The 25,102-nt window shown below is 52.1% G+C and overlaps 8 protein-coding genes across 8 annotated transcripts; 2 read left to right on the top strand and 6 right to left on the bottom strand. All coding sequences in view use genetic code 12, as the record gives it.

Annotated features, from left to right (window-relative positions):
• Nucleotides 1-531: 531 nt before the first annotated feature.
• LODBEIA_P10990 (uncharacterized protein) lies at nt 532-2,130 on the bottom strand (the record flags this gene model as incomplete). The annotated part of the gene is made up of 1 exon (XM_066970949.1): nt 532-2,130. The coding sequence occupies one exon, from the start codon at nt 2,128-2,130 to the stop codon at nt 532-534; it is 1,599 nt and encodes a 532-aa protein (XP_066828037.1).
• Nucleotides 2,131-2,209: 79 nt separating this feature from the next.
• On the top strand, nt 2,210-2,641 carry LODBEIA_P10980 (mitochondrial 54S ribosomal protein bL31m; the record flags this gene model as incomplete). The annotated part of the gene is made up of 1 exon (XM_066970948.1): nt 2,210-2,641. The coding sequence occupies one exon, from the start codon at nt 2,210-2,212 to the stop codon at nt 2,639-2,641; it is 432 nt and encodes a 143-aa protein (XP_066828036.1).
• Nucleotides 2,642-2,646: 5 nt separating this feature from the next.
• Nucleotides 2,647-3,915, bottom strand: LODBEIA_P10970 (uncharacterized protein; the record flags this gene model as incomplete). Its single annotated transcript, XM_066970947.1, has 1 exon — nt 2,647-3,915. One exon carries the CDS (start codon nt 3,913-3,915, stop codon nt 2,647-2,649), a length of 1,269 nt encoding a protein of 422 aa, XP_066828035.1.
• A 157-nt stretch (nt 3,916-4,072) lies between these two features.
• On the bottom strand, nt 4,073-6,148 carry LODBEIA_P10960 (uncharacterized protein; the record flags this gene model as incomplete). The annotated part of the gene is made up of 1 exon (XM_066970946.1): nt 4,073-6,148. One exon carries the CDS (start codon nt 6,146-6,148, stop codon nt 4,073-4,075), a length of 2,076 nt encoding a protein of 691 aa, XP_066828034.1.
• A 92-nt stretch (nt 6,149-6,240) lies between these two features.
• Nucleotides 6,241-8,259, top strand: LODBEIA_P10950 (uncharacterized protein; the record flags this gene model as incomplete). The annotated part of the gene is made up of 1 exon (XM_066970945.1): nt 6,241-8,259. The coding sequence occupies one exon, from the start codon at nt 6,241-6,243 to the stop codon at nt 8,257-8,259; it is 2,019 nt and encodes a 672-aa protein (XP_066828033.1).
• A 1,854-nt stretch (nt 8,260-10,113) lies between these two features.
• On the bottom strand, nt 10,114-10,611 carry LODBEIA_P10940 (uncharacterized protein; the record flags this gene model as incomplete). The annotated part of the gene is made up of 2 exons (XM_066970944.1): nt 10,114-10,152; nt 10,201-10,611. The coding sequence occupies 2 exons, from the start codon at nt 10,609-10,611 to the stop codon at nt 10,114-10,116; spliced, it is 450 nt and encodes a 149-aa protein (XP_066828032.1).
• Nucleotides 10,612-10,649: 38 nt separating this feature from the next.
• Nucleotides 10,650-11,243, bottom strand: LODBEIA_P10930 (uncharacterized protein; the record flags this gene model as incomplete). Its single annotated transcript, XM_066970943.1, has 2 exons — nt 10,650-10,943; nt 10,992-11,243. 2 exons carry the CDS (start codon nt 11,241-11,243, stop codon nt 10,650-10,652), a joined length of 546 nt encoding a protein of 181 aa, XP_066828031.1.
• Nucleotides 11,244-17,823: 6,580 nt separating this feature from the next.
• On the bottom strand, nt 17,824-19,440 carry LODBEIA_P10920 (uncharacterized protein; the record flags this gene model as incomplete). Its single annotated transcript, XM_066970942.1, has 1 exon — nt 17,824-19,440. The coding sequence occupies one exon, from the start codon at nt 19,438-19,440 to the stop codon at nt 17,824-17,826; it is 1,617 nt and encodes a 538-aa protein (XP_066828030.1).
• Between the last annotated feature and the right edge of the window lie 5,662 nt (nt 19,441-25,102).

The raw sequence follows: 25,102 nt of genomic DNA, 5'->3' as shown, positions 1-25,102 counted from the left end.
GTGCCCACTGCGAGGCGCTTAGTTGGGGGTATGAGCCAGACCCGATGGGCTGCGTTCACTCACAGCTCTGACTAGCGAAACCAGTTGGTTGTTGGTTCCGTGATAATATTGCACTCGTAGGGGAGAATTTTGGCTGGTTTGAGATACGCGTTTGCGCACTAAAATGTATATACCCCTTTGATTTTTCTGCTCGTGTTGAAAGGGAACGGCAAGGTACTTTTAGAGGTAAATTCAAGGTCCAGAAAACACAGTGAGCGGTGTTAGGTCAACTCTTAGAAGCCCTGCCCATTAGCGTGCTCCAAAGGACGCTTATAGAGGCAAGATATAGGTCCAGCGAGCTCTTTATAAAGGAACCCCTTTCGAGAGTCCCTGGCTTTCCGGTAGAAACAAGGTTCCACGTCTAAAGCTTGAAGAGGGAGGCTTCAGTAATCTCTGTAAAGAGGTACACCATCTAACCAAAGAGCAGAGATATGGAATTGCTTTCGAGGTGGTCAGCTATAGATAACACTACACTATCAACGATCTCATTCACTAGTTTGCGCCCTGGCCTCTACCCTGGCTCTCACTCTTGATAGTTTCATCCACCGATAGCAACAACGTGGCGGCCTCGGTGGCAGAGGCAATGGCGTTGATCTTGACTAGTGCCGGCTCCCAGACAAAGCTCTTCATGTTGTCGCCCACATTCTCCAGCTGGAAGTCCACCCCGTACCAGGTCTCGCCCTTGGCGTGGGCGCTGCGCAACTTGTTCAACAACTCGATCGCGTCCAACCCGGCGTTTTCGCAGAGCTGTCTGGGGATCACCTCGAGTGCCTTGGCAAACGCGGCGATGATCAACTGCTGCTTCCCGGCGATGGTCTTTGCATACTCTCTGAGATACTTTGAGAGCTCCATCTCGATCGCGCCCCCGCCGGCGACAACCTCGTGGTGCGCCACCGCGCGCTTGACAATCATGATCGCGTCGTGGAGCGAGCGCTCCACCTCGGCAATCACCTGCTCGGCGCCGCCACGCAAGATCAAAGTGCACGTCCGGGCCCGGGGGCAGTCCGTGAACAAATTGTACCGCTCGCTGCCGATCTGGACCTCTTCGAAAAGGGCGCAGGTGCCGAGCTCCAGCGGGCGGATGTCCGAGCACGTGCTTTGCAACTGGCCGCCCACGGCCTGCAACACACGGTCCATGTCCGCGGCGCTGACCCTACCGGCGCAGAAAATGTTCCGGTCGGCAAAGTATTGCGTGGCCAAGTCCCCAATAGGGAGCTTCGACAAGACGATGTTGGCGCCCGAGGCGGCAATAGAGTCGAGCTTGCGCAAGATGATCTCCCACTCGGCGTCGACTATGGCCTGGTAGTCGCCAACGCGGTGCACCCTGACCTCGGCGTTGTCTCTTTCAGCCTTCAACTCCAACTCCACGTTCAACGCAAGTATCTTTGGGTCCTTGATCTGCTTTGGCTGCTGCTCAAACCCGGCATACGAAAACGTCTTTTTAAAGGCAACGCCGTTGACAAACATCGACTCTTCAAGGGCGCCCCCGGGCACCTTCTTGATCCCGATGCGGCTCTCGTCCAAGTCGTCCGGGTCGAGACTCCTTACTGCATCGACGGCCATCTTTGTGAAAAAGGCCGAGTTCTGGCTGATTAGTTTCGACGACATGGCAGTGGTGGCGCATTTCTCCAACATCTCTTGGTCCCCCTTGTTGGTGTCCACCGCCAACTCCTCAATCTTTTCAATGCACAACTCGCTCGCGAGACGGTAGCCCTTGGCAATCAAGTGGGGGCTAACTCCGTCCTCGATAAAGCTCTTGGCTTCCTTGAGGAGCTCCCCCGCGAGGATCGCCACGGAGGTGGTGCCGTCGCCCACCTCGGCATCCTGCGACCGCGAGATATCCACGAGCATCTGCGCCGCAGGGTGGACAATATCCAAAAGCTTCAAGATCGTGGCGCCGTCATTGGAAACAGTGGTTTTGCCGTTGGACGCGACGAGCAAAATGTCGGAACCGTACGGCCCAAGCGTGGGCTTCAATGTGTCTTGAATCGCCAAGCAGGCATTGATGTTGGCGATGATCTGGCCCTTGCCCTGGGACGAGTCGGTCCCCTCTTTCAACACGACAATCGTGGGTGTCTGGTTGAAAGCCATGGTGGTGGAAGAAGATGATGGAAGAAAAAAAGAAAATTTTGAGGGCGCGAGAAATATGAAAATCTTCACCACTTCAGCAATGAAACAGTTCATACAGGTCAGGTACAGGTCGGTGTCAATGGCCGGAGAGGTCCACTTGTCCTCCCGCAGAGTGATGCGCAAGATCCAGCAAGGCCGGGCCAGGCCCGCTATATTCTACCAGTTCGACTCCCTAGTAGAGCTCAGCGATGGCTCGGTCATTTCGAGGAGGTCGCCCGCACCCAAGGATGAAATCCGGATGATCAACGATCAAAGAAACAGCGTGCTTTGGAACCCGCACAGGGCCGACTTGGACACGTTGGACTTGACTGCCACGGGCAAGATTGGCAAGTTCAAAGCCCGGTTTGGCCAGTTTGGTGGGGAGCAACACGAGGGAGACGAGAAATTGTTCAGCTTGATGGCGGAGAATGCCGAGGAGATCACCACTGGGAAGTTGTATGATAAGAGAGCAGACTACAAGCGGTTGAAATAGGGCGTTTAGTGTTTTAATGTGGTTTTGAGGTACCCCTCATGGTCGTGGAAGTGTAAGAACTCTAGGGTGGACGCGAGGCACCACCCGGAGCGGCGGAGCTCCTCGATTGCCCACCGTAGCGACTCTCTGTCGCGTCTCTGTACAGCCTTGATGGCGATGGTCTTTATACAGTGGACTAGACTTGCAGGCGCGAGCCTCACGCGGAGCCCCACGCGGGGCGGTTTCTGGTAAAGTCTGTTTGATTGGTGGAGGTGCCACGACGAGTCCCTGAGGATGCCGATGAGGCACCGGATGGACTCTTTGAGGTTGGTCTCCGAGCGGACCATCTCAATGGCAAACTGCTCCAACACGGGGTCGCCCGCAAGGCGGTGGAGCTGGCTGAGGAGGTCTTTGTTCCCTGTATGTTTGAATAAAGTGAGGCACCCCCATTTCGAAACCTCAATGGGGGTCCTCTGCACTAGCTGCCGTGCTTGGTGGGTCTTGCCATCCCAGATCAACCACTTCACAGTCAAGTCCAACTCTCGTGGCGTCGTCTGCCCAATGCTCCCGATGATTGCCCGCGCTCGTGCTCTGTCGCCCCCGTCGATAAACGCCTGTAGCAAGTCGCAGCGAGCTGACCTTGACAAGGGCGTCTCGAGGGCGCTCACCAACAGCTCAAACCTTGCTGGGTCGCGCCTGGCATAGAACGAGAGCATGTAGGAAGTCAACTCGGGGGAGTTTCCAAGCTGCGGGAGTTCGTGGTGGACTTCCTCATCATTGTGGTGGCACCGGAACACCCGCACCAACAAGGCGGCAACCTTTGTTGAGTCCACGAGGTGCTTCGCCAACCTCCACGCCTTGATCGCGGCAATGCTGTTGCCATTGTCGGCGTTGACCTTGAGCACTGAGGCAACAGCGAGGGTCACTTTCTCGGGCCCGAGCAGCTTGATCTCCCCCCACAGGTGGAAAAACAAGTGGTTGGCGTAGGTGTTGCCCACACTGTGCGAGGCAAAGTACTCCAAGCACTGCACCGCCACCGCTGGTTTCACCTCCGGGTACTGCTGCAACACTTGCAACACGCAGTAGGCGTTCTTGGCAAAGTACCGGGGGCTCGAGGCGCATGCGACTTGGATGAGCCGCAACGCGTGGGCCGGCAGCGGGCTGTACCCGCTGCGTTTGCTTTGGAGAAGGAGTGCTGAGGCCCGGGGGATCTGGTTTCTGTCGATTAGCAGTTGCAACCGTGGCTCCACTCCCACACTGAGCGTCCTTTTGATAGTGCGTGTTACTGACCTCATCGTGGGTGATGCTGGAGAGGTTTTCAGTTTTGGAAATTAACAGGATCGATATAGTCGCACTACTCTATGCACTAAATGGTTTCTACAAGTCTTGAGCAAATGTCCATGCCACTGCTTTATAGTGAGCTTTTTACCTCCCCTTTTTTGTTCAACGCCATTACATAAACTTACAATCGCCCAAGCCAAACCCGTACATCACCTTTTCCACGTCTTTTCGTATATCCGCCCAGTCCTTGCGCCGCTGGACAAACTCGTAGATCTCCTCCTGATTGAAGATCCCGTTGAACTTGGACAAGTCGCTGACCAACCGGCCGATCGCCTTGGAGTCGTTGCCGCTGATCAAGTACACGTTGCCGATTTGTTTTAGTGCCAGGAAGAGCGGCGCCACCACGCGCTTGTTGCTGCGGATGCTCCCCATGACGACCTCGAAGTAGAGGTTCAAGTCGGCTATCAACGTTGGTGCGCCTATCATCGACACCGTGCGGCCCTTCAACACCTTAACCACGGTTTGGAAGAACCGCTCGGCTAGTTCCTGCTGAAAGACGTCCACCACCGAGCCCTCCGCGCTGTCCACGAGGAGGTTCATGTTTTGCGAGAGCACCTCGGTTGCCCTTTGCGCTGCCTCGGTAGGGCCCACACTGGGGGAGCCCAGTGCGGGATCGTATTCGCTATCGTGGAGCCGCTTTGTGTAGATGGTCTCGATTTGATGCACCAACACCTCGATCCCTATGTTTAGCCCCTCGGCAACGTTTGTGTCCACTAGGACTTCCAACTTGCGCACGCTGTGTGTCAGGGACACCTCTTTGCAGAACCGGTCCACCATTTGGATGATGGTGTCGGCTGTGTTTATCAAGTCAAAGAACAACACCAACGGCTGTCCCGGGGGCTCCACCGAGGAGTATGTGGGCGACTTTGGGTTGCACGATTGTAGAAACGCGAGCGCACGGTCAAACCCGGGCCGCAAGTGGTCGCTGCCGACGGTGTCCATGACAAAGGTGATTATCTCCTGCTGGGACTGGGCGGCGTCGCTGCGGAGGGTGTGGATGGAGTAGTCCTGGAAGTTGGACAACCGGGACAATGCCGTTTTGGCGTCGTCGAGGAGCCCCATTATGGCCTCCGGAGTGAACGGCTCCACGGGAGCCACGGGCGGTGTTGGGGTCTCCTCCGGCGCCAGGAAAACACTCTTGAGGCTGGAAAGGATGGTAGACTCTGGGGTTACACTCACCACCGGCGGTTTCTTTACCTTTTCCTTCACGCTGGAGACTTGCTCGCGGATGTACTCTGCGGCAAACGGAGCAAACACCATGTCCAAGAGCTCGCGCTGGTAGGACTCGTGCGGCTGTGCCAACTGCGGAATCATGGTGGTGGCGAGCCGGTGGTACAACTGGGGCACCACAGAGAGGTAGGTGCCGTGTTCCTTGGCCTCCACGATCGCCAACTGTACCGCCGTGGCCACTAGCGTCGACATGAGCTCCTCGCAGACCTTGTACATCATGGAGAGGTCAGCGGGGAACGCTGCGTGGACAATATGCGAGTGCCTCCGAAACTCCAGCGTGAGCGCAGCAACTAGCGTGTCCACGTCCTGCGCCTCTATGTTTCCCTGGGCCATCTTCTGGAGGAAAAAGTCCACCAACACCAGCTGGTTATCCAACGCGACGAGGATCTCGGCAAACCGTTTAGTTGTAGGGTACTCCTCGAGGTCAAAATGGATCTCGATCTCGCGCAAGACGGCGTTTTCAAAGATCTCGAGCAACTCGCAGAGCTTCCCGTGGGCATTGCGTCGGGACTCGGGCAGCAAGTCGGCCCTGTTGTAAGCCTGCAAGTTCTTCAACATCCGCATCTGCTCCTCGGGTGTGTGAAAGTCCTGGAAAATCCGCAACCGGTCGTAGCTGTTGCAGCCCACCAAGTCGTAGTAGTACACGCCCAACGCCCGGTGGATCTTGAGCACTTGGTACCGGGCGTTCTTGGCCAGCCGGTAGACGTAGTCGAGGCAGGTGAGGGGGTCCCCGAGGTAGTCCAAGTGGCCCCCTCGTATTGTCTCCTTGCTGAGCGCCACGGCGTTGTCCCAGACGCCCATCTTTTGGAGAAGGGAGACCCATAGCCGGGGCTCGAGGGTGGCCTCATACGCGGATCTTGAAACTAATCCGAACACGAGGAGGTCCCGCACGGGGAGGAAGCTGGCGATCCGGCGGGCGATGGCAGAGGGGATGACAGCGGGGGTGGTTCGAGGCATGGTGGAGGAGGTGAGGTGCGCGTATACAAATTTTTCCACCGTCCATCATCATAAACCCAGGCCCCTGGTCCCAGCCCCTGGTCCCATCACCGATGCGATGGTTGCACCCCAGTGTCTGGTTTGTTTGTTCTCGATGCTTGAGTCTGGCGAGGCTGCGCCAGGCGTCCCTTTCCGATGCCATCGCCTCCTACATCGCCGCCACTGTCTCGGCGCAGGACGTGATCTCGCCCATACAGCCATACATCAGGCACCTCCCGGGCCTCACCAAGCAACTACAACTATGTCTCGACCCGCAGAACAAGGCCGCCGCCATTTTGGCCTCCCCCGTGCACCTCCTCCACCCGCAGGTGTACCTCTACACCGAGCCGCTATGCACTGACGCCCACTCACGAGGCGTGCTCCTCCAGCGGTTGCTTTTCCACAGGTGCTACCCCCAGTGCTGGGACTTGTTCGTGCGCGGGAGCTTGAGCGACGTGGATGAGCTTCTATCGGCGGTGGCACGGATGTCCAACCGCTGCGCGGCGGTGGACTTTGCCTTGGCGATGCCCGACGGTTATGAAAACCGCTCGTTCGGCGTGCAGGTGTCAAAGGCGGTGGGGTATACGCTCGGGGTGGACCCGGGGAGGCTCAAACTGGCGTGGCGGGAGTTGCAGCGTGTGGCCACGGCGGAGGAGGTGTTGGCGAGAGCGCCACAAGACCCTCCGTTGCTCGGTCTTAAACGAGCCATGCAGGTGGCCAGGGACGATGAGACTGCCGCCGTGTTGGCCCACTTTGAGGATGTCTTGAGGGCGCCCGGCTGGGTCACCTCGGTTTGTCCCAGCTTTGACCACAGCACCACCTTGCGGGAGTCCCCGGCCCCCGAGCTGTTGCGAGGCGCCCTCGCCTCCGTGCTTCGCCCCCCGGTTGCCCTCGCCGACGTCGATGTGGTCTACTTGATGAACGTCGGGGTGGACCCCTTGGCGGTGCTACGCGTGTACCAAAAGTCCCCCGCGTTGGTGAACAAGCTCGTGGAGAGGGTGCTAGAGGGAAGCGACGAGGACGTGCGGGAGGCGTACATCTTGGCCGCACCTAGGCTAACCCCTGGGGTAGCCTCCAAGTGCCTTTCCAGGGTGGCCCCAGGCTCCTCGATTGTCCCGTTGCTCAGGGCAGTCCCAGATATTAATGTCGTTGAGGTGTTGGAGGCGTTGGAGCTAGACTCCAAACAGTACATGGAGCTTATTAGGCATTACCACCGCCACCCGCGGGTCTCCCGGTTCTTGATTACCAACTTCTGCAAGCTGGGGCGGGTGGAGGAGCGCCACCTAGTATCCCTCGCCTCCACCCCCAATGCCGCCCGAGGGTTTCTCCTCGAGCTCCACCGGTCGGCGTTGTGCCGGGCGCACCTACTATCCCCCACGCTCCTCCTCAACATCGTGAACGCGCTCCTACAGCTGCTATCACCGGGAGTATCACTAAAGCAGTCGCTCCGCGCAATGGCCACCACCCAGAGGTCCCTCTTGCACAACTCCTTTCGCTCGTTTGCCCAGGCGGTGTCGGTGCTAGAACCCAGAAGCCTAGCGCGCGCGCACAACCTCATCTTCCAAGTCCTCCACTCGCCTCAGTTTTTTCTTGCCGCCGACCCGCAGGCCGCCGCATATTTATACAAGGCCATTGCCTATGATGTGTTTCGGTTCGTGGCGAGGAAAGAGAACAGGTTGGCGGTGTTTGCCGAGATCCTCCCCCACGTTGAGCCTGCCTACTGGGCGCGGCACTGGCACCTCTACAGCGTCGTCGCCAGCGACGTGGCCGCCGCGGGGATGCTCTTGCAGCAGCACTGCGGCCGCAAAATGGAGCTCCGTGGCCAGTTCCCCGCCATCGTGCGGGCGATATTGCACCACCGCGAGTTGCCCATCGACAAGCGAATCGCACACTTGGACGCCTTCCTAGCAACGGCGGAGCACCTCGACTACCCGTTCACGCTCAAGGCCAAGTCGTGCCACGAGATTCTCGCCGAGTTGCAGCGGGGGGGCGGCCATACCCTGGTGCAGTGGGTGGCGCGCCTCGCCAAGCGGAACCGCCACATGCGGCGGGCGTTGCAGCAGGTGAGGGAAAGAACCCAGAGGCTGCTATAAGCGAAGCGCAAAAGCGCGGCCCACAGGCTCTACTTGTTTTCGTGAATAGAGGGGGCTGCAAAGTCCGGGAGAGTGGGCTGAGCGCTCCCCCTAAGGGGCCGCTAACTTTGGCTGGCTCCGCAAGCTGAAGTTACCTCATTGCACTCCTGCAGTTGTCGCTTCAAACTTTGAGCAGTGAATAGAGGGAGTCCGGGAGCTCACCATCGACACTGCGTTGGTTGAGGTCTCTAGCCTCCAAGACTTGGAGACTTGAATAGAGGGTTGGTTTTGAATCCTGATACTTGTTACCACACTAGTAGCTTAAACTTGCCCGGTTTCAACGGGGCTGGCTGTAGCTAATCTTGGCCAAGCTCACATTAAGTCTTTACTTTCAAAACTGTAGCGTGTAGAGGTATCTAAGTCTGGAGCGAGTAGTGACTTGACTGCTCCCCAAAATGATACAAACGTACTTAACCTCTAGAGCTCGTACCACTTTGTTCTGACATCGCCATTGTGTAGGGTGCACATGAACACTGAACTTGTCTTTACGACTGACCATGTGTACCATAGCTTCTTCTCAATGCCAGGGGGGCCCAGTTTAGAAACTGAGCTTGGTAAGGTTACTGCTTAGTCCGGTTTCAAAGGTTGCCGAAACGAGAGAGTTGCTGGAGGGTCGCCCAGTTAAGCAACTGAGGTTGGTGGACTCTGGTGGAATGTAAAGTTCCAGCTTAGCCCGGTTTCAAAGGTTGCCGAAACTAGAGAGGTGCTAGAGGGTCGCTCAGTTTAGAAACGGAGGTTGGTGGACTCTGGCGGACTGCTTAGCTTTGCTACTTTCAAAGGTTGCCGAACGTGAGAGTTGCTAGAAGGGGGCGCCAGTTTAGAAACTGAGTTTGGAGGACCCTGGAAGTCCGCTCAGCTTTGCTACTTTGCCCGGTTTCAAAGGTTGTGGAACTAGAGAGTTGCTAGAGGGGGGGGAGTTTAGAAACGGAGCTTGGTGGACTCTGGAGGTATGTAAAGTTGCCACTTCGCCCGGTTTCAAAGGTCGCGGAAACTAGAGAGTTGCTATAGGGGGCGCCAGTTCAGAAACTGAGTGTGGTGGACTCTGGAGGACTGCTTAGCTTCGCCCTGTTGCGGAGACTAGAGTGCTGGGCCAACATTGGGTCACCTTGCTGCTCAGTTGAACTTTGCGAAAGTGTGTAGAGGGCGGCTTTCAACCAGTGTGTGAGTCTCAGAGCTGACTCAAACTTAGACCGACTTCAGCAATGACCAAGGCCGGCTGAGAGTTGACAAGCCTGGCCCCAGCGTGGCCAGTTCTGGCTCAGAGCTTCAACCTTGGCAGTTACAACGGTTGGCAGGTCTACACTATTACATGGTGTATATTCAATCTCAGTGGAGCGGTCATTGTTCACTCAGCGTCCTCTTCAAAATTGGTCGATTGATTCATCGCCGACTCTTGGACCGACCTCTAGCTTTGTCCAACTCAGGAGATTGGGCAACCTGCTATTCTCAATGTTAGCACACACATTCTCCTTCCAACTTACAACTGAGAGCATGAGGTGATCATTGACTTAGTAGTGAACCTCATCACGGTTAAGCCAGACTTACAAACACTAGCACCTCCAGCGTGGCTTGTCTAGCTGCCGAGCTTGGTGCAGCTGGCTGCTTCCTCGCGGTTTACCCCTTCAATTGGAGGAGGGGCTCTCTCAGCTGAGTCCACTGTAAGAGGCACTGGCTTCTACTGGTAAGTTTCAGAGCTGAAACGCGCTTGTAACATAGGTGCTACTATACCTCAGACATCGTATTTCAAGACGGGGCCTATGTAGTCTATCCAGCGCCTCAGAGTATCTTCCTATGTAGCCGATGCGCTCCACCCTGTCACCAATTCTTCTTCTTGCGCATCCGCTGGTTCGTAAACTGCCGCAGTTAGTATCAGCTCTCCACCGTGTCTCGATCTTTACATACCCAGACTCTCACCTGCAAAGGAGTGATGCCGCACTTCTCCGCGAGGAGCTCCCTCTCCTTCTTGTTTGGAGCCGACTTTCTGTCAAACGCCAGCTCGAGCAAGTACTTTGCTCTGTCACTCAACCGTTGTCTCGTTTGCCTCGGTTTGCCCTGGGAGTCCGCATTGGTCACCGCAATGGACACTTTTCTCATCGCAAAGTGAGGTCTTGCGGCGCTTACCACCGCCGCCTCCTCACAGCTGTACCCCTTGAGTTTCTCCAAAGTCGCCGGGAGCTTGCCCACGCTCCAGGAGACACACGGGTTGATCATGTTCAACGCGGTGTCGTCGCCAGAGTCGCCGACCCCAAGGGCCTTGTCGAGCTCCCCGAGGCTCCGTAGCAATGCCAATCCGCTGTCCAATTCCAGGTTCATGGTGAGAAAAGAAAAAGAAAACTGTTTATTCCGGCGCGCTATCTAAATATATCCTCAGTCACGATCCCCCAGCGGCAATTAAGCGCACCCTTAACCTGAAACAGTGGCGCTGCACGTTTCTTTTGCACCTTTTTAGCAGGGTTGAGTCTGAACTTGAGCCTGGTGCCTCCCCCTGTGGCCGCGCGCTTACTCGGCTGGAACAACTCAGTGTAGCTCAAGTTTGCTGTAGGAGCAGGGGCGAACATCGACTGCTTGCGGTCGTGCCAGATCGACTCGAGGAGGGAGAGATACTCAAAGTACAGCTTGAACGGGCGGCCGGCCGCAGCCCAGAGCTAGAGGAGGTTAGTAGCGGAACAACTAGACATGGCCTCGGTACATACACTTGCTGCGCTTTTGGAAACCAGCGTGAAGTTGGACTTCTTCTCCCGCATCATGCACGAGAGGGCGCCCCTGGCAATGACAAAGCTGTTGCGCGAGCGGAAGGTGTTCTTGGGTGGGGCGCCGTCAACAAAGGTGGTGAACCCGGTGGACCTCACATTGGTGGAGCTGGCAGGGAAGGACTCGGCGGTGGTGAGGCTCTTGACGCCGCGGGGCTGCCTGGGGCTGGTCTTGGGGAAGCTGAAGGAGTACATGGTGAAGCGAGGGGGGGGAGAAAAAATAATTTCTGAGATATTTTCTGGGGTTATAAAGGGGGGCGCGCTACCCTTGTTATTAACTCTAGTTTCAAACGTGGTAGCTGAGCCCCAGCCAGCCGAGAAAGCTGCTTTAGGTTAATTGAAACGGGCAGAGCTCACAACGACAACAGGGAGCACTAGTAGTCTGGAGCCGTGGCAAACGCTGGTTTACAGAGTGAGACTCTAGCAGGCTGAAACAGTCTACCTCAGTTTGGGCAAGTTCAACCAGTAAGACAGGCTTAACTCTCAACTAGCTTAAGCTGGTGGCTTCGTTGACAGACCACCCAGTCTAGTCCAAGTTCAACCGGTGAGAAGACTAGCTCTCAATCTCACTGAGCCGACTACTGTAGTTCCAGGTTGGACAGTGTAGCCAAGTTCAACCAGTGAGAAGACTGAGCTCTCAGTTCCAGACTGAGCCGACTACTGTAGTTCCAGGTTGGACAGTGTAGCCAAGTTCAACCAGTGAGAAGACTGAGCTCTCAGTTCCAGACTGAGCCGACTACTGTAGTTCCAGGTTGAGCAAGTTCAGAGAGACTTAGCTCTCAGTTCCGAACTGGTGACTTGGTGACCAGACCACCCAAGCTTGAGCAAGTTCAACCAGTAAGAAGACTTAGCTCTCAGTTTACAGTCTGAGACTTCTCTGGTCAAGCCCACCCAAGGTTGAGCAAGTTCAACCAGTGTAAGAAGAGTTGACTCTCAACCAAACTGAGCCGAGTAGCCAAGATTGACCAATGTAAGTACAGACTTAGCTCTCAGTTCCAACTAGAGCCGAGTAGCCCCAGTTTGAGCAAGTCCAACCAGTAAGAAGACTTAACTCTCAGTTCCAGATTGAGCCGAGTAGCCCCAGTTTGAGCAAGCTCAGCCAGTAAGAAGAGTTGACTCTCAGTTCCAGATTGACCGACTAGCCCAGTTTGAGCAAGTCCAGCCAGTAAGAAGACTAAGCTCTCAACAAGACTGAGACTACTCGAGGTCAAGTCTCCCCCAATTTGAGCAGTGTAAGACTTAACCCTCAGCTCCAGCCTGGTGGCTTGGTTACCAAGTGTTGTGTCTTCGATGTCAACACCCTCACCTCCCCCACGCTGAACCAAGAAGCTGGAGCCAGTGTCTGAGAGCTAGTAGGAGAGTGGCCCGTCCACGCTGAACCAAGAAGCTGGAGCCAGTGTCTGAGAGCTAGTAGGAGAGTGGCCCGTCCACGCTGAACCAAGAAGCTGGAGCCGGTGTCTGAGAGCTAGTAGGAGAGTGGCCAGTCCAAGCTGAACCCAGGGTCCAAGGAAGATGCTGAAGGTGGTAGGACTGTGTCAAGGAAGATGCTCGAGGGAGTGGAACAGTGTCAAGGCAGTAGATGGAGCTTGTAGAACAGTCAAGAGTCATGATTCCAAACCAAGGTTAGAGCTGGAGCTGGAGAGTAGTGTCAAGAGTGTCAACTCCAAACCAAGGTTAGTGGAGCAGTCAAGTGTCAACTCCAAACCAAGGCAGTAGCTGGAGAGCAGTGTCAACTCCAAACTGAGGTTAGAGCAGTAGCTGGGGAGCTGTGTCAAGAGTGTAGGTGGAGGTGGTAGAGTGGTCAAGAGTGTGAAGGGGGAGGTAGTAGTCAAGAGTCAACCACTCAAACTAAGGCTGGTGGAGCAGTGTCAAGAGTCAACTCCAAACTAAGGCTGGAGCTGGGGGGCAGTGTCAAGAGTGAAGCGGGAGGTAGTGTCAAGAGGGAAGCTGGGGGGGCAGTTCCAAGAGTGAAGCTGGAGGTAGTAGTCAAGAGTCAGCTCCAAGCCAAAGCCAAGAGTCCAAGCTGAACCGAGAGCGTGTAGTCAAGAGTGGAGTCCAACCTGGAGGTGGTGGCAGGAGTCCAAGCTTGTGGCCAGGGTCCAAGCTGGAGCCTAAGGTAGAGGACAGGGTCCAACCTTGAAGTGGTGGTTAGAGTTCAGAGTTCAGAATCCAAGCTGAACCAAGGTGGAGGTGGTGACCAAGGTCCAATCTGGAGTGGTGCCCAGAGTCCAACCTTACCAAGAGTCAGAGTCCAAGCTAGAGTCCAAGCTAGTGGAAGAGTCCAACCTGGCGCTGAGTCCAAGCTCAAACCAAGAGTCCAAGCTCGTGTCCAGAGTCCAAGTTGAACCAAGAGCCCAGAGTCCAAGCTGTAGCCAAGAGCCCAAGTCTAAGAGTCGAAGCCCAAGCTGTAGCCAAGAGCCCAACCTGAAGTCAAGCTGCAGTCAAGAGTGGTGGAGCCAAGAGTCCAAGCTGGAACCAAGAGTCCAAGTCCAAGTTGAACCAAGCTGGAGACAGGAGTTTAGGGTCCAAACTGTAGCTAAGAGCCCAAGTCTAAGAGCCGAAGTCCAAGCTGTAGCTGAGAGTCCAACCTGAAGTCAAGAGTCTAGGAGTCAGAGCTGGAGTCTCAGGGTAGAGTCCAAGCTAAAGCCTGTGTCCAGAGTTGAAGCTGGAGAGTCCAAGCTGAGTCCAAGGTAAATCCTGGAGCTTCTAGTGGAGTGTTGGGGAGTCAAGTTGGAGCTTGCAGCCAGAGTTCAAGCTAGTGCCCAGAGTCAAAGCTGGAGACAGTGGAGTGGTGACCTGAGTCTAAACTGAAGCTGGTGCCAAGGGTCCAAGCTGAACCAAGGGAGAAGCAGTGAGCCTGGAGGAGAGTGAGCAGAGTTCAAACCGGAGACAGTAGTAGAGTGGGCAAGTCCAAGCTGCAGCAGTGAGCGGGGAGCAGTGAAGTAGTGGTTAGAGTCCAAGTCCAAGCTGTAGCGAAGACAGAGCTTCTAGGAGAGTGACCAAGGTGGAGCTTGAAGTTGGAGTCCAAGCTGGAGGTGGAGTCCAAGCTGGAAGTGGAGTCCAAGCTGAAGCCTAGGGTCCAGGTCCAAGCTGTGGCCTAGGGTCCGAGTCCAAGCTGTAGCCTAGGGTCCAAGCTTGAGCCAAGTCCAAGCTTCAGGTAAAGCAGTTCCAGTGAGCTAGTAGGAGTGGACAGAGGTCAAGGTAAGGTGAGTTCACCAAGCTGAAGCCAAGATACTGAAGTGGTTATGGTCCAACCTGGAGCAGTGAGGAAGTGAGCTTGTGGCAGAGTCCAGAGCACAAGCCTAGGCAGTGGAGTGGTGAGCAGTGAGCAGTGGGCAGAGTCCAAGCTTGAGTGGTGGCTAGACTCCAAGTTGAGCCAAGGTAGAGGACAGAGGTCAAGCTGGAGGAGAAGTCCAGAGCCCAAGCTGGAGCGGAGTAGTTTCAGTGAACAGACCAAGCTGAAACCAAGAGACTGGAGGTGGGTCCAAGAGTCCAACCCCAACCGCAGGGAGGGGTCATGGGATCAAGGAAGATAGTAGAGAAAGTAGGACTGTGTCAAGAGTGTGAAGCTGGAGGTAGTGGAGTAGTCAAGAGTCAACTCCAAGCTGAGGCTGGAGCTGGAGCCCGGGTCCAAGCTGGAGCAGTCAAGTAGTTCCCAGAGTCCAAGCTGGAGCCCGGGTCCAAGCTAGTGGGCAGAGTCAAGCTAGTTCCAAGGTCTACGCTGAGGCCAAGGTCGAAGCTGGAGGTGGTGCCAAGAGCCCAAGCTGGAGCAGTGGAGAAGTTTAAAGTGAGAACCGAGAGCCTGTAGTAGTAGTGGTTAGAGACCAAGCTGGAGCTTGTAGCCAGAGTCCAAGCTAATTCCAAGGTCGAAGCCGAAACCAGTGGAGTGGTGTCCAAGTCCAAGCTGGAGCAGTGGAGTGGTGTCCAAGTCCAAGCTGGAGCAGTGGAGTGGTAGTCAAGGGTGGAACCAAGATTCTTAGAGCCCAAGTCCAAGCTGGAGCTAAGGGCTAAGGACCAAGCCGAGCCCAAGTCTACAGCACAAGGTAAGGGAGGGTGAGGTCACCAAGCTGAAGCTAGGTAGAGAGTCCAAGCTGGTGGTGAGAGTCGAAGTCCAAGCTGGAGGTGAGAGTCGAAGTCCAAGCTGGAGGTGAGAGTCGAAGTCCAAGCTAGCACCTAGGTCGAAGCTGAAACCAGTGGAGTGGTGTCCAAGTCCAAGCTGGAGTCCAAGCTAGAGACTGGAGCAGTGAAGCAGTGTCTGGAGTCCAAGCTTGAGCTTATAGTAGAGTCTCCAGAGTCCAAGCTGGAGCAATGCCCAGAGTCGAAGCAGGAACCTAAGGTCCAAGTTGAACCAAGGTAGACCAAGGCCGAAGCTGGAGCAGTGGTTAGAGTCCAAGCTGAGGCAGTGGAGTGGTGGTTAGAGTCGAAGCTAAGGTCCAAGCTGGAGCTTGTGTCCAAGGTGGAGTCCAAGGTGGAGCCCAACTTGAAGTGGAGTGGTGAGCAGTGAGCTGACTCCAAGTTGAGCCAAGGGAGAGTCTGGAGTAGTGAAGTACAGTGTCGAGCCCAAGCCTGGAGCAGTGGTTAGAGTCCAAGCTGGAGGCCAAGCTGGAGTCCAAGGTCGAAGCTTGAAGTGGTTACCAGGGTCCAAGGTCGAAGCTTGAAGTGGTTACCAGAGTCCAAGTTGGAGACAGTGAAGTAGTTTTCAAAGTCGAAGTTGAGGTTGAGGTCAGGGTCCAAGTTGAGGTTGGTAGAGTAGTTTTCAGAGTCGAAGTTGACCCCAACTTCACTATGTTAACTATGGCCAACTTCACCTCTTCCTAACTCCACCAGTATCCACCTGGACCCACTTTTGAGGCTACAGGGTGACTCGTGGAGGCCTGCTCTATACACTAGGAATGTGGTTGAACCCTCAACTTCAATTTTTCACCTACTATCGACCCTCCCTCCGGTCGGGTCATGACCCCCAACTTCACTATGTTAACTATGTGAAGTCTTAACTATGGTCCAACTTGGACCCACCCTAACTTCTTCAATTTCGAACTTGACCTACTTTTGAGACTATGGGGTTACTGGTGGAGGCCTGCTCTATACACTAGGAATGTGTTTGAACGCTCAACGTCGAAACTGCGCGAACTCATTCAGTTCTCAAGTTCATCTAATTCTGAGACCACAGGGTTACTCCTGAGAGTCTCAACTATACACTAGTAAGGTAATTGAACCCTCAACGTCGAAACTGCACGAACTCATTCAGTACTTCACTTGAGTCAATTCTGAGACTATGGTTCGACTCGCGGGGGCCTCCTCTATACATTAGAAATGTATTTGAACCGTTTTGGGCAAGTTTCAAAAGCTCACTAACTACTCCTAACTATGGACTCTTAACTATGGGAACTTCACCCTTCTCCAACTCACTCAATTTTCACCCCCACTTAATTTTGAGAATATAGGGTTACTCACGAGAGTCCACTCTACCACTCAGGAAGTTGTTTGAATGATTTTCAGCGAGTTTGAAAAGTTCAAGAGAGCCGCAGTGTTAACTATGGGGCAACTTTGAACCTCTATAACTTCCTCAATTCTCACCCCCACTAACTTTTGAGAATACAGGAAGACTCGTGGGAGCCCAGGCAACACATTAGAGTGGTGGTTGAAGTGTTTTGAGCGAGTTTGAAGTCACTAACTATGGCCACTAACTATGGACTCTTAACTATGGCCTACTTGGGACCTCTATAACTTCTTCAATTTTCAAGCGTATCTAATTTTGAGAATACAGGGTGACTCGTAGAGCCTCAAACTAAACACTAGAAGTGTATTTGAAGTGTTTTCAGCGAGTTTCAAAAATTCAATAGAGCCCCGGTGTTAACTATGGGGAAATTTCAACCCTCTCTAACTCCTTCAATTTTCACCCTTATCTAATTCTGAGACTACGGGAAGACTCGTGGGAGTCCCTACTACCCCTCAGGAAGTTATTTGAACCGTTTTGAGCGATATTCAAAAGTTCACTAACTATGGACTCTTAACTACTGTTAACTATGGTGACTTAACTATGGTGACTTGGCACCTCTCTAACTTCGTCAATTTTCAACCTCTGTTAATTCTGAGACTATGGGGCGACTACTGAGAGTCCCCTCTATACACTAGAGATGTAACTGGGCCGTTTTGAGCGAGTTTGAAAAGTTCACTAACTATGGCACTAACTATGGTGACTTAACTATGGCAACTTGACACCTCTCTAGCTTCTTCAGTTCTCAACTTGACTCAATTCTAAGACTACGGGAAGACTCGTGGGAGTTGGAACTACCCCTTAGGAAGTTATTTGAACCATTTTGGGCGAGTTTCAAAAATATCATAGAGCCACAGTTAACTATGTACTAACTATGGCCACTAACTAGTGTTAACTATGGGCAACTTCAACCCTCTCTAACTTCTTCAGTACTTCACTTGAGCTACTTTTGAGACTATGGTTGGACTCGTGGAAGTCTGGACTATACACTAGGAAGTTATTTGAGCCGTTTTGAGCGAGTTTGAAAACTTCACTAACTATGGTGACTTAACTATGGCCAACTTCGCACCTCACTAACTCCCTCAATTTTCAAGCTCAGTAAATTCTGAGACTATGGGAAGACTCGTGGAGGTCCCCTCTATACAGTAGTGATGTATTCAGACCGTTTTGACAGAGTTTGGTCACTGACTTCCAATCCCTCCCTCCGGTCGGAATTGGGCTATACTAGAGCTCCCTCCTCCAATCCCTCCCTCCGGTCGGGATCGGAGTCGGGGTCGGTTACGGGAGTATCCCCTGCGTCACCAACTGATACCTATCATATATCCTCGTCGACAAGCTCTCCCGGCTCTGCGCAATCAACCGCTCCACAAACACCTCCGCCTCCCCCTCATCCAACTCCAAGTGCAACCTCCGCACATCCATAAACGGCGCCAACCTTTCCCACCCCCTCCGCAAATCCCTAAAACAAACCTTACACGTCTCCACAAACAACCCGTACTTCTCCCCCAAAATCTCCACGTACTCCCCCGTCAACTTAAACGGCGCCGCCTCGAACGGCCCCGGCGCGCGCCCGAGCACAAACCCAAAATCAATATGCACCACATGCCCCTCCCCGTCCACCATAATATTCCCATTGTGCCGGTCCTTCACCTGCATCACGTAGCACAAGATCGAGTAGCTCGCCAACGACACCGCAAAGTTCTCCACGTTGCGCACGTACGCCTTGAGGCTCGTCGCGCGCTTCACCGCGTGGATGCTCAGCGCGGCAATCACCTCCACGAGCGCCGTCGTCGCGCTGATCGGCACCACCCGCATCTCCTTCACCCACCCGCGCGTGTACACCCTCGCAATCATGCTCACAAGCTGCGCCGCGCGCGCCTCCTCCACTATCTCCGCCGCGGTCTTGACGATCACGCACGCCAAGCTCCACCCGGGGTACCGCCCCCACGGGCTCTGCGCGCGGATGCGCGCGCGCCGCTCCGCGTACGTCTCCTCCGCGGCCTCCGCCCGGAGCGACGCCACGAGCCGCTCCCGGATCGCGGGGTCCGTGAGCTGCCCGATCATGGCCGCGGCCACCACCGTCTGCGCGGCCTGCGCGGTGCTCTCGGGGCGCGGCGGCGCGCGGAAGGGCTCGCCCAAGTCGGCCTCGTCCGCGAGCTCGGGGTCGCCGCGGAGGTACTCGAGGAACAAGAGAAACGGCGCGCGCTCGGCCAGGCTCAACACCACCGCCTCGGGAAGGCGCACGATCTTGTGGTCGACGAGCTGCGGGATGTCCACGCCCGCGCCGGGGAGCTGCTGGTTGAGGAGCGCGAGCTCGGCCTGGAGCGCCGCCAGCCGCGCCTCCTTCGGCAACTGCACGAGCCGGTGGGAGATGTTCTGGAGCTGCATGATGAACGTGGTCTCGCGCCGCGTGTAGCCGGTGTCGGCGCCGGCGAGGGTCGAGCCCAACTCCTGCGCGAGGATGGGCGCTATGGTGGCCCCTGGTAGGGCGACGCAAGTGGTGTACGCGGCCACCGCCACCGCCAGGAGCGTGTACCGCGTCTCCTTCGCCTCGTTGTCGGTGAAGAGGACGTGCTGGAGGCGCGTGAGGAACGCGCGGAGCGCGGGGAGGAGCGCGGGCGCGATGTTGGGGAGGATCGCCTGGCACCGCCAGAAGGTGACCACGCTGAAGTGCGGGTGCGCCACGGCGTGCGCGAGGAGGAACGTCTCGAGCGCGCGCGAGCCGCGCGTGACGAGGTCGACGAGCTGCGGGATGTAGAACTCGAGCTCCGCGGCGGGGTACTCCTGGAGGCGCTGCACGAGGCGGTGCTGCACGGCGATGTTGTCGTGCTCGCCGAGGAGCTGGAGGCAGCGGTGGATGGGGAGCCCGGGCTGGGTGATCTCCTCGAGCGACATCTCTGTTAATATTCTTCCTTTTGCAAAGGTCTGGGTGTCAGTCGATAGCGGAAAAGTTGGAGAGTATGACTGTGGCTTGGCGTGGGGTGAGCAGCGATATCGACTGTGTGAGCTCAATCCAAAATCTTTATGTCAATGCAGCTCTTCCAGTTCTCAAGTTCTGAAAAAGTGCGAGCTACTATCGAAAAGCCCTGCTTCTGAGCTTTGTTATGACACCAGCAGCTGCTACTAAGGTCTCGTATTGGCGGAGCTATTGAAGTTTCAAGTCGGGGGTACTTTTGCCACTGCCTTATGAAATTGTTGTCTTTTTTAGTGTCCAACTTTGAGTTTCCCTAACTCACTCAATATTCAAGCTCTGCTCAAGTTCTTGGTTTTAATCGACAGCCGAACAGCTGAATAAAATGATAGTGATAGCTGTTGCTAGTGATCAGCGATATTGACTGTGTTATTGCGTGTGCAAGTTTTTATGACAATGCAGCTCCCTCAATTCTCAAGCTCTTTAAACGATCAAGGTACTATTCGAAAGCCCAGCTCTTGCTCTTTATTTTGATACCAGCGGCTGTTCGAAAGGTCTCGTATTGGGTGAGATATTGAAGTCTCAAGTGGGGGCTCTTTTGTCACTGCCTTATGAAATTAAGTCTTTTTAGTGTCCAATTAGAGCTTCTCTAACTCGCTCAGTTTTTAGCCTTTTTTTAAGGTCTGGGTACCAATCTGGAGCTAGTACGCTGAATAAGATGATTGTGATAACCGTTAGTGGTGAACGGCGATGCTCGCGATGTCCTGGCGAGTCTAAATCTTTCGCGTAGCCTAACTCGCTCAGTGTTTACGCTTTCTAGATGGTGTAAATTGAAGGTGATAGCCCTGCGTTTGACCTTTATTTTGGCACCAGCGGCGTTTACAACGGTCTCTTAATGGGTGAGTTATGGAGGTTCCAAGTGGGGGCTGCTTACCTTGAAAATTTGTAAAGTCTTTCTTAGTATTTTTTGACCTCCTGTAACTCGCTCAATATTCAACCGTTTTTCAAGTTCTTGGTATTAATCGAAAGCCGAGCAGCTGAGTAAGATCGTAAGAATAACGGTCCGTGGTGAAGAGCGATGTGTGCTAATTTAGTGCCGGTGCTAGTCTTTATGTCAGCGTAAGTCTCCCAGTTTTGAAGCTCTTTATATGATCAAGATATGGTTGGAAAGCCCTTTATTTGCGCTGTAGAATGGTATAAGCAGATTACCGGTGGGTAAAGTACCGGTGGAGTTATCGAGGTTCCAAGTGGGCTCTTTACCTACTTCTTTGAAAATTTGTTGTCTTTTTTAAGTGTTTTTTTGGCCTTCTCTAACTCGCTCAGTTTTCAACAGTTTTCCAAGTTCTCGCTACCAATCGGGAGCTGAAATAGTGAGAACTTTGATAGAGATGGCGTCTGCTTGAGACCGGCGATGGTCGCAATGTTACTGCAAGAGCAAGTGTTTACGTCAATGCAACTTTTTCAGATTTTAACGTCTTCTTACGATGAAGAGATTGTTTGAAAGCCCTGCTTCGGAGCTATATTTTGATACCAGCGGCTTTGCGAAAGGTCTCTTATTGGATGAGTTATCGAGGTTTCAAGTGGGTGCTACTATAAAAACTTTTTTCAAGTCACTAGTGTCTTTTTTCTTAGTATTTTTTGACCTCACCTAACTCTCTCAATATTCAAGCTCTGTTCAAGATCTCAATACCAATCGATAGCTAAAATAGTGGGGAAGCAGCTGCGAATAGCGGCGGTTGAAGAGCAGCAATATTGACTATGTTATCCCAATCCCAAGTCTTTATGCCGATGTAACTTTCGCAGTTTCAAACCTTTTCAAATGCTGCAACTTGAGAATGACAGCCCTTTGTTTGCTCTTTATGCTGGTATAAGCAGACCTCCTTGAGGTTGAGTATTGGTGGAGCTATTGAAGCTTAAAGTGGGGGCTCTTTACCTACTTGAAAAAAATTTGCTAAGTCTTTTCTTAGTGTTTTTTTGAGCTTCCCTAACTCTCTCAATATTCAACCGTTTTTCAAGCTCTCGGTACCAGTCGACAGCTCAAACGCTGGAGAAAAGGATAGTGATAGCGGCTTTTAGAAATCAGCTCGGTGCGCGATGTTATTTCGGCTCAACTGTTTATGTCGATGTAACTTTCCCAATTCTCAAGCTCTTTACACGATCTAAATACTGCTGGATAGCCCCTTGTTTGGTCTTTATTTTGACACCACCGGCTTTTGAAAATGTCTCGTATTAGAGTTATTTCTACTGACTTTGAAAATTTTGCCAAGTTTCTATGCCAATTTTGACGGATTCTAAGAGTTTCTGTACCAATCTAAAGCTAAGACGCTGAATAATCTGACAGTGATGACAGTTGTTGTGAGAGGGGTTCTCTGTGTTATTGCGGTGCTAGTATGTAACTCTCTCAGATCTCAACCTTTTTAATTGTTGTAAGTTGGAGGTGATAGCCCTTCATTTGAGCAGTATTTTGATATAAGCAGCTTTGGAAAAGGTTAAGTATTGGCGGAGTTATTGAGGTCTAAAGTGTGCGCTCTTTACCTACTTTGAGAGTTGTTGTCTCGAGTCCAACTTTGAGCTTCTCTAACTCGCTCAGTTTTCACGCTCTCCTCAAGGTCTCGGTACCAATCGACAGCTGAAGAGCTGAATAAGATGATGGTAATAACTAAAAGTGATGAAAACCAATATTGACCGTTTCACGGCGGATGCAAACTTTATGTCAATACAGCTCTCCCAATTCTCAACCTCTCTGTACGATCAATATATTTTTTGAAAGCCCTTTGTTTGCTCTGTAAAACGGTATAAACAGCTTTTAAAAACGTTCAGTATTGGTTGAGTTATTGAAGTTGCAAGTGGGGGTGCCTTTACCTACTTGAAGAAAATTTGTTAAGTCTTTTCTTAGTGCCCAACTTTGAGGTTCCCTAACTCGCTCAGTTTTCAACCTATTTTTACGATCTCTATACCAATCGACAGCTAGGGAGCTGAATAAGAAGATGGTAATAGCCAAAAGAGATGAAGAGCAATATTGACTCTGTTACTGCGTGTGCAAACTGTTAACGTGGGTTCACTCCCTCAGTTTTTACGCTCTTTCTACGATCAAAATACCGTTGAACAGCCCTTGGTTTGCTCTTTAATTTCGTATAAGCAGCTTTTGAAGAGGTTTAGTATTGGTGGAGTTATTGAAGCTCCAAGTGGAACTACTTTAAAAAAATTTTATTAAGTCTTTCTACTGTCTTTTTTCTTAGTAGTTTTTTGAGCTTCCCTACCTCGCTCAGTTTTTAACCTGTTTTTACGTTCTCGGTACCAATCAATAGCTAGAGAGCTGAATAAGAGGATGGTAATGCCGGTTGGTGGTGAGAAGCGATATTGACTCTGTTGCTGAAGGTGCAAGATTGATGTCAATGTAACTTTTTCAGTTTTAAAGCTCTTTACAAGATCAAAATACTAGTAGAAAGCCCTTTGTTTGCTCTACAGAATGGTAAAAACAGCGTTTGAAAAGGTCTCTTACTGGGTGAGCTATTGAGATCTCAAGTGGGCTACTTCAAAAAACAATTTGTTAAGTCGGAGGGGTGCTTTTCTTAATGTTCAACTTTGAGCTTCTGTAACTCGCTCAATATTCAAGCTCTGCTCAAGTTCTCGGTACCGACGTAAAGCTAGAAAGCTGAACAAAACGATAGTAATGCCGGTTGGTGGTGAGAAGCAATAATCGCGAAGTTACTGAAGGTGCAAACTTTATGTCAATACAACTCTCCCAATTTTCAACCTCTTTATACGATCAATATATTGTTGGAAAGCCCTGCTTCTGGCCTTTATTATGATACCAGCGGCTATTACAAAGGTTCAGTATTGGATGAGTTATCGAAGCTGCAAGAGGGGCGACTATAAAAATTTTGTCAAGCCGAGGGGGGTGCTTTCTTAATGTCCAACTTTGAGCTTCTGTAACTCGCTCAATTCTTAAGTTCTCCTCAAGATCTTGGTATCAGTCGACAGCTGAAGAGCTGAACAAGAAGATGGTGATGTCTAAAAATGATGAAGAGCGATATTTACTATGTTACTGCGGGTGCAAGATTTGTATTAACGCAGCTTTCCCAAATCTCAACCTCTTTTCGCGATCAAAATACCGTTGAACAGCCCTTGGTTTGCTCTTTATTTTGACACCTGCAGCTTCTAAAAAGGTTGAATATTGGATGAGTTATTGAAGTTACAAGGGGGGGGTGGGGGTACATTACCTACTTGAAGAAAATTTGTTAAGTCTCTAGTCCAACTTCGACCTTCTCTAACTCTGTCAATTTTGAAGCTCTGTTCAAGGTCTCGGTACCAATCGACAGCTAGAAACCTGAACAAGAAGATACTAATGTCAGCTTCAGGAGATCAGCAATATTGACTGTGTTAGCTCGATCCCAATCTTTTGTGCCGGGGTAACTTCTTCAGTTTTCAACCTCTTTTTATGATCAAGATACTGTTAGAAAGCCCTTGATTAGCTCTTTAATTTCGTATAAGCAGCTTTTGAAGAGGTTCAGTATTGGTGAAGTTATCGAGGTTTAAAGTGGTGGGGGTACTTTTACCTACTTTAGAATTGAGTCTTCCAGCTAGTCCAACTTTGAGGCTCTGTAACTCTGTCAATTTTTAGCCTTTTTTTACGTTCTTATTACCAATCGACAGCCAGAAAGCTGAATAAGAGGATGGTAATGCCAGTTGGTGGTGGGGAGCGAAATTGACTATGTTAGCCCGACCCCAATCTTTTATGCCGGAGCAACTTCTTCAGTTTTCAACTTCTTTTTATGATCAAGATACTGTTAGAAAGCCCTTGATTAGCTCTTTAATTTCGTATAAGCAGCTATTAAAGAGGTTCAGTATTGGTGAAGTTATCGAGGTTTAAAGTGGTGGGGGTACTTTTACCTACTTTAGAATTGAGTCTTCCAGCTAGTCCAACTTTGAGGCTCTGTAACTCTGTCAATTTTTAGCCTTTTTTTACGTTCTTATTACCAATCGACAGCCAGAAAGCTGAATAAGAGGATGGTAATGCCAGTTGGTGGTGGGGAGCGAAATTGACTATGTTAGCCCGACCCCAATCTTTTATGCCGGAGCAACTTCTTCAGTTTTCAACTTCTTTTTATGATCAAGATACTGTTAGAAAGCCCTTGATTAGCTCTTTAATTTCGTATAAGCAGCTTTTGAAGAGGTTCAGTATTGGTGAAGTTATCGAGGTTTAAAGTGGTGGGGGTACTTTTACCTACTTTAGAATTGAGTCTTCCAGCTAGTCCAACTTTGAGGCTCTGTAACTCTGTCAATTTTTAGCCTTTTTTTACGTTCTTATTACCAATCGACAGCCAGAAAGCTGAATAAGAGGATGGTAATGCCAGTTGGTGGTGGGGAGCGAAATTGACTATGTTAGCCCGACCCCAATCTTTTATGCCGGAGCAACTTCTTCAGTTTTCAACTTCTTTTTATGATCAAGATACTGTTAGAAAGCCCTTGATTAGCTCTTTAATTTCGTATAAGCAGCTATTAAAGAGGTTCAGTATTGGTGAAGTTATCGAGGTTTAAAGTGGTGGGGGTACTTTTACCTACTTTAGAATTGAGTCTTCCAGCTAGTCCAACTTTGAGGCTCTGTAACTCTGTCAATTTTTAGCCTTTTTTTACGTTCTTATT

This window comes from Lodderomyces beijingensis (genome assembly GCF_963989305.1).
Source record: "Lodderomyces beijingensis strain CBS 14171 genome assembly, chromosome: 1".
NCBI lineage: Eukaryota > Fungi > Ascomycota > Pichiomycetes > Serinales > Debaryomycetaceae > Lodderomyces > Lodderomyces beijingensis.
Note: the sequence above shows the minus strand (reverse complement) of the source record. Positions and strands in the feature narration are given on the sequence as shown.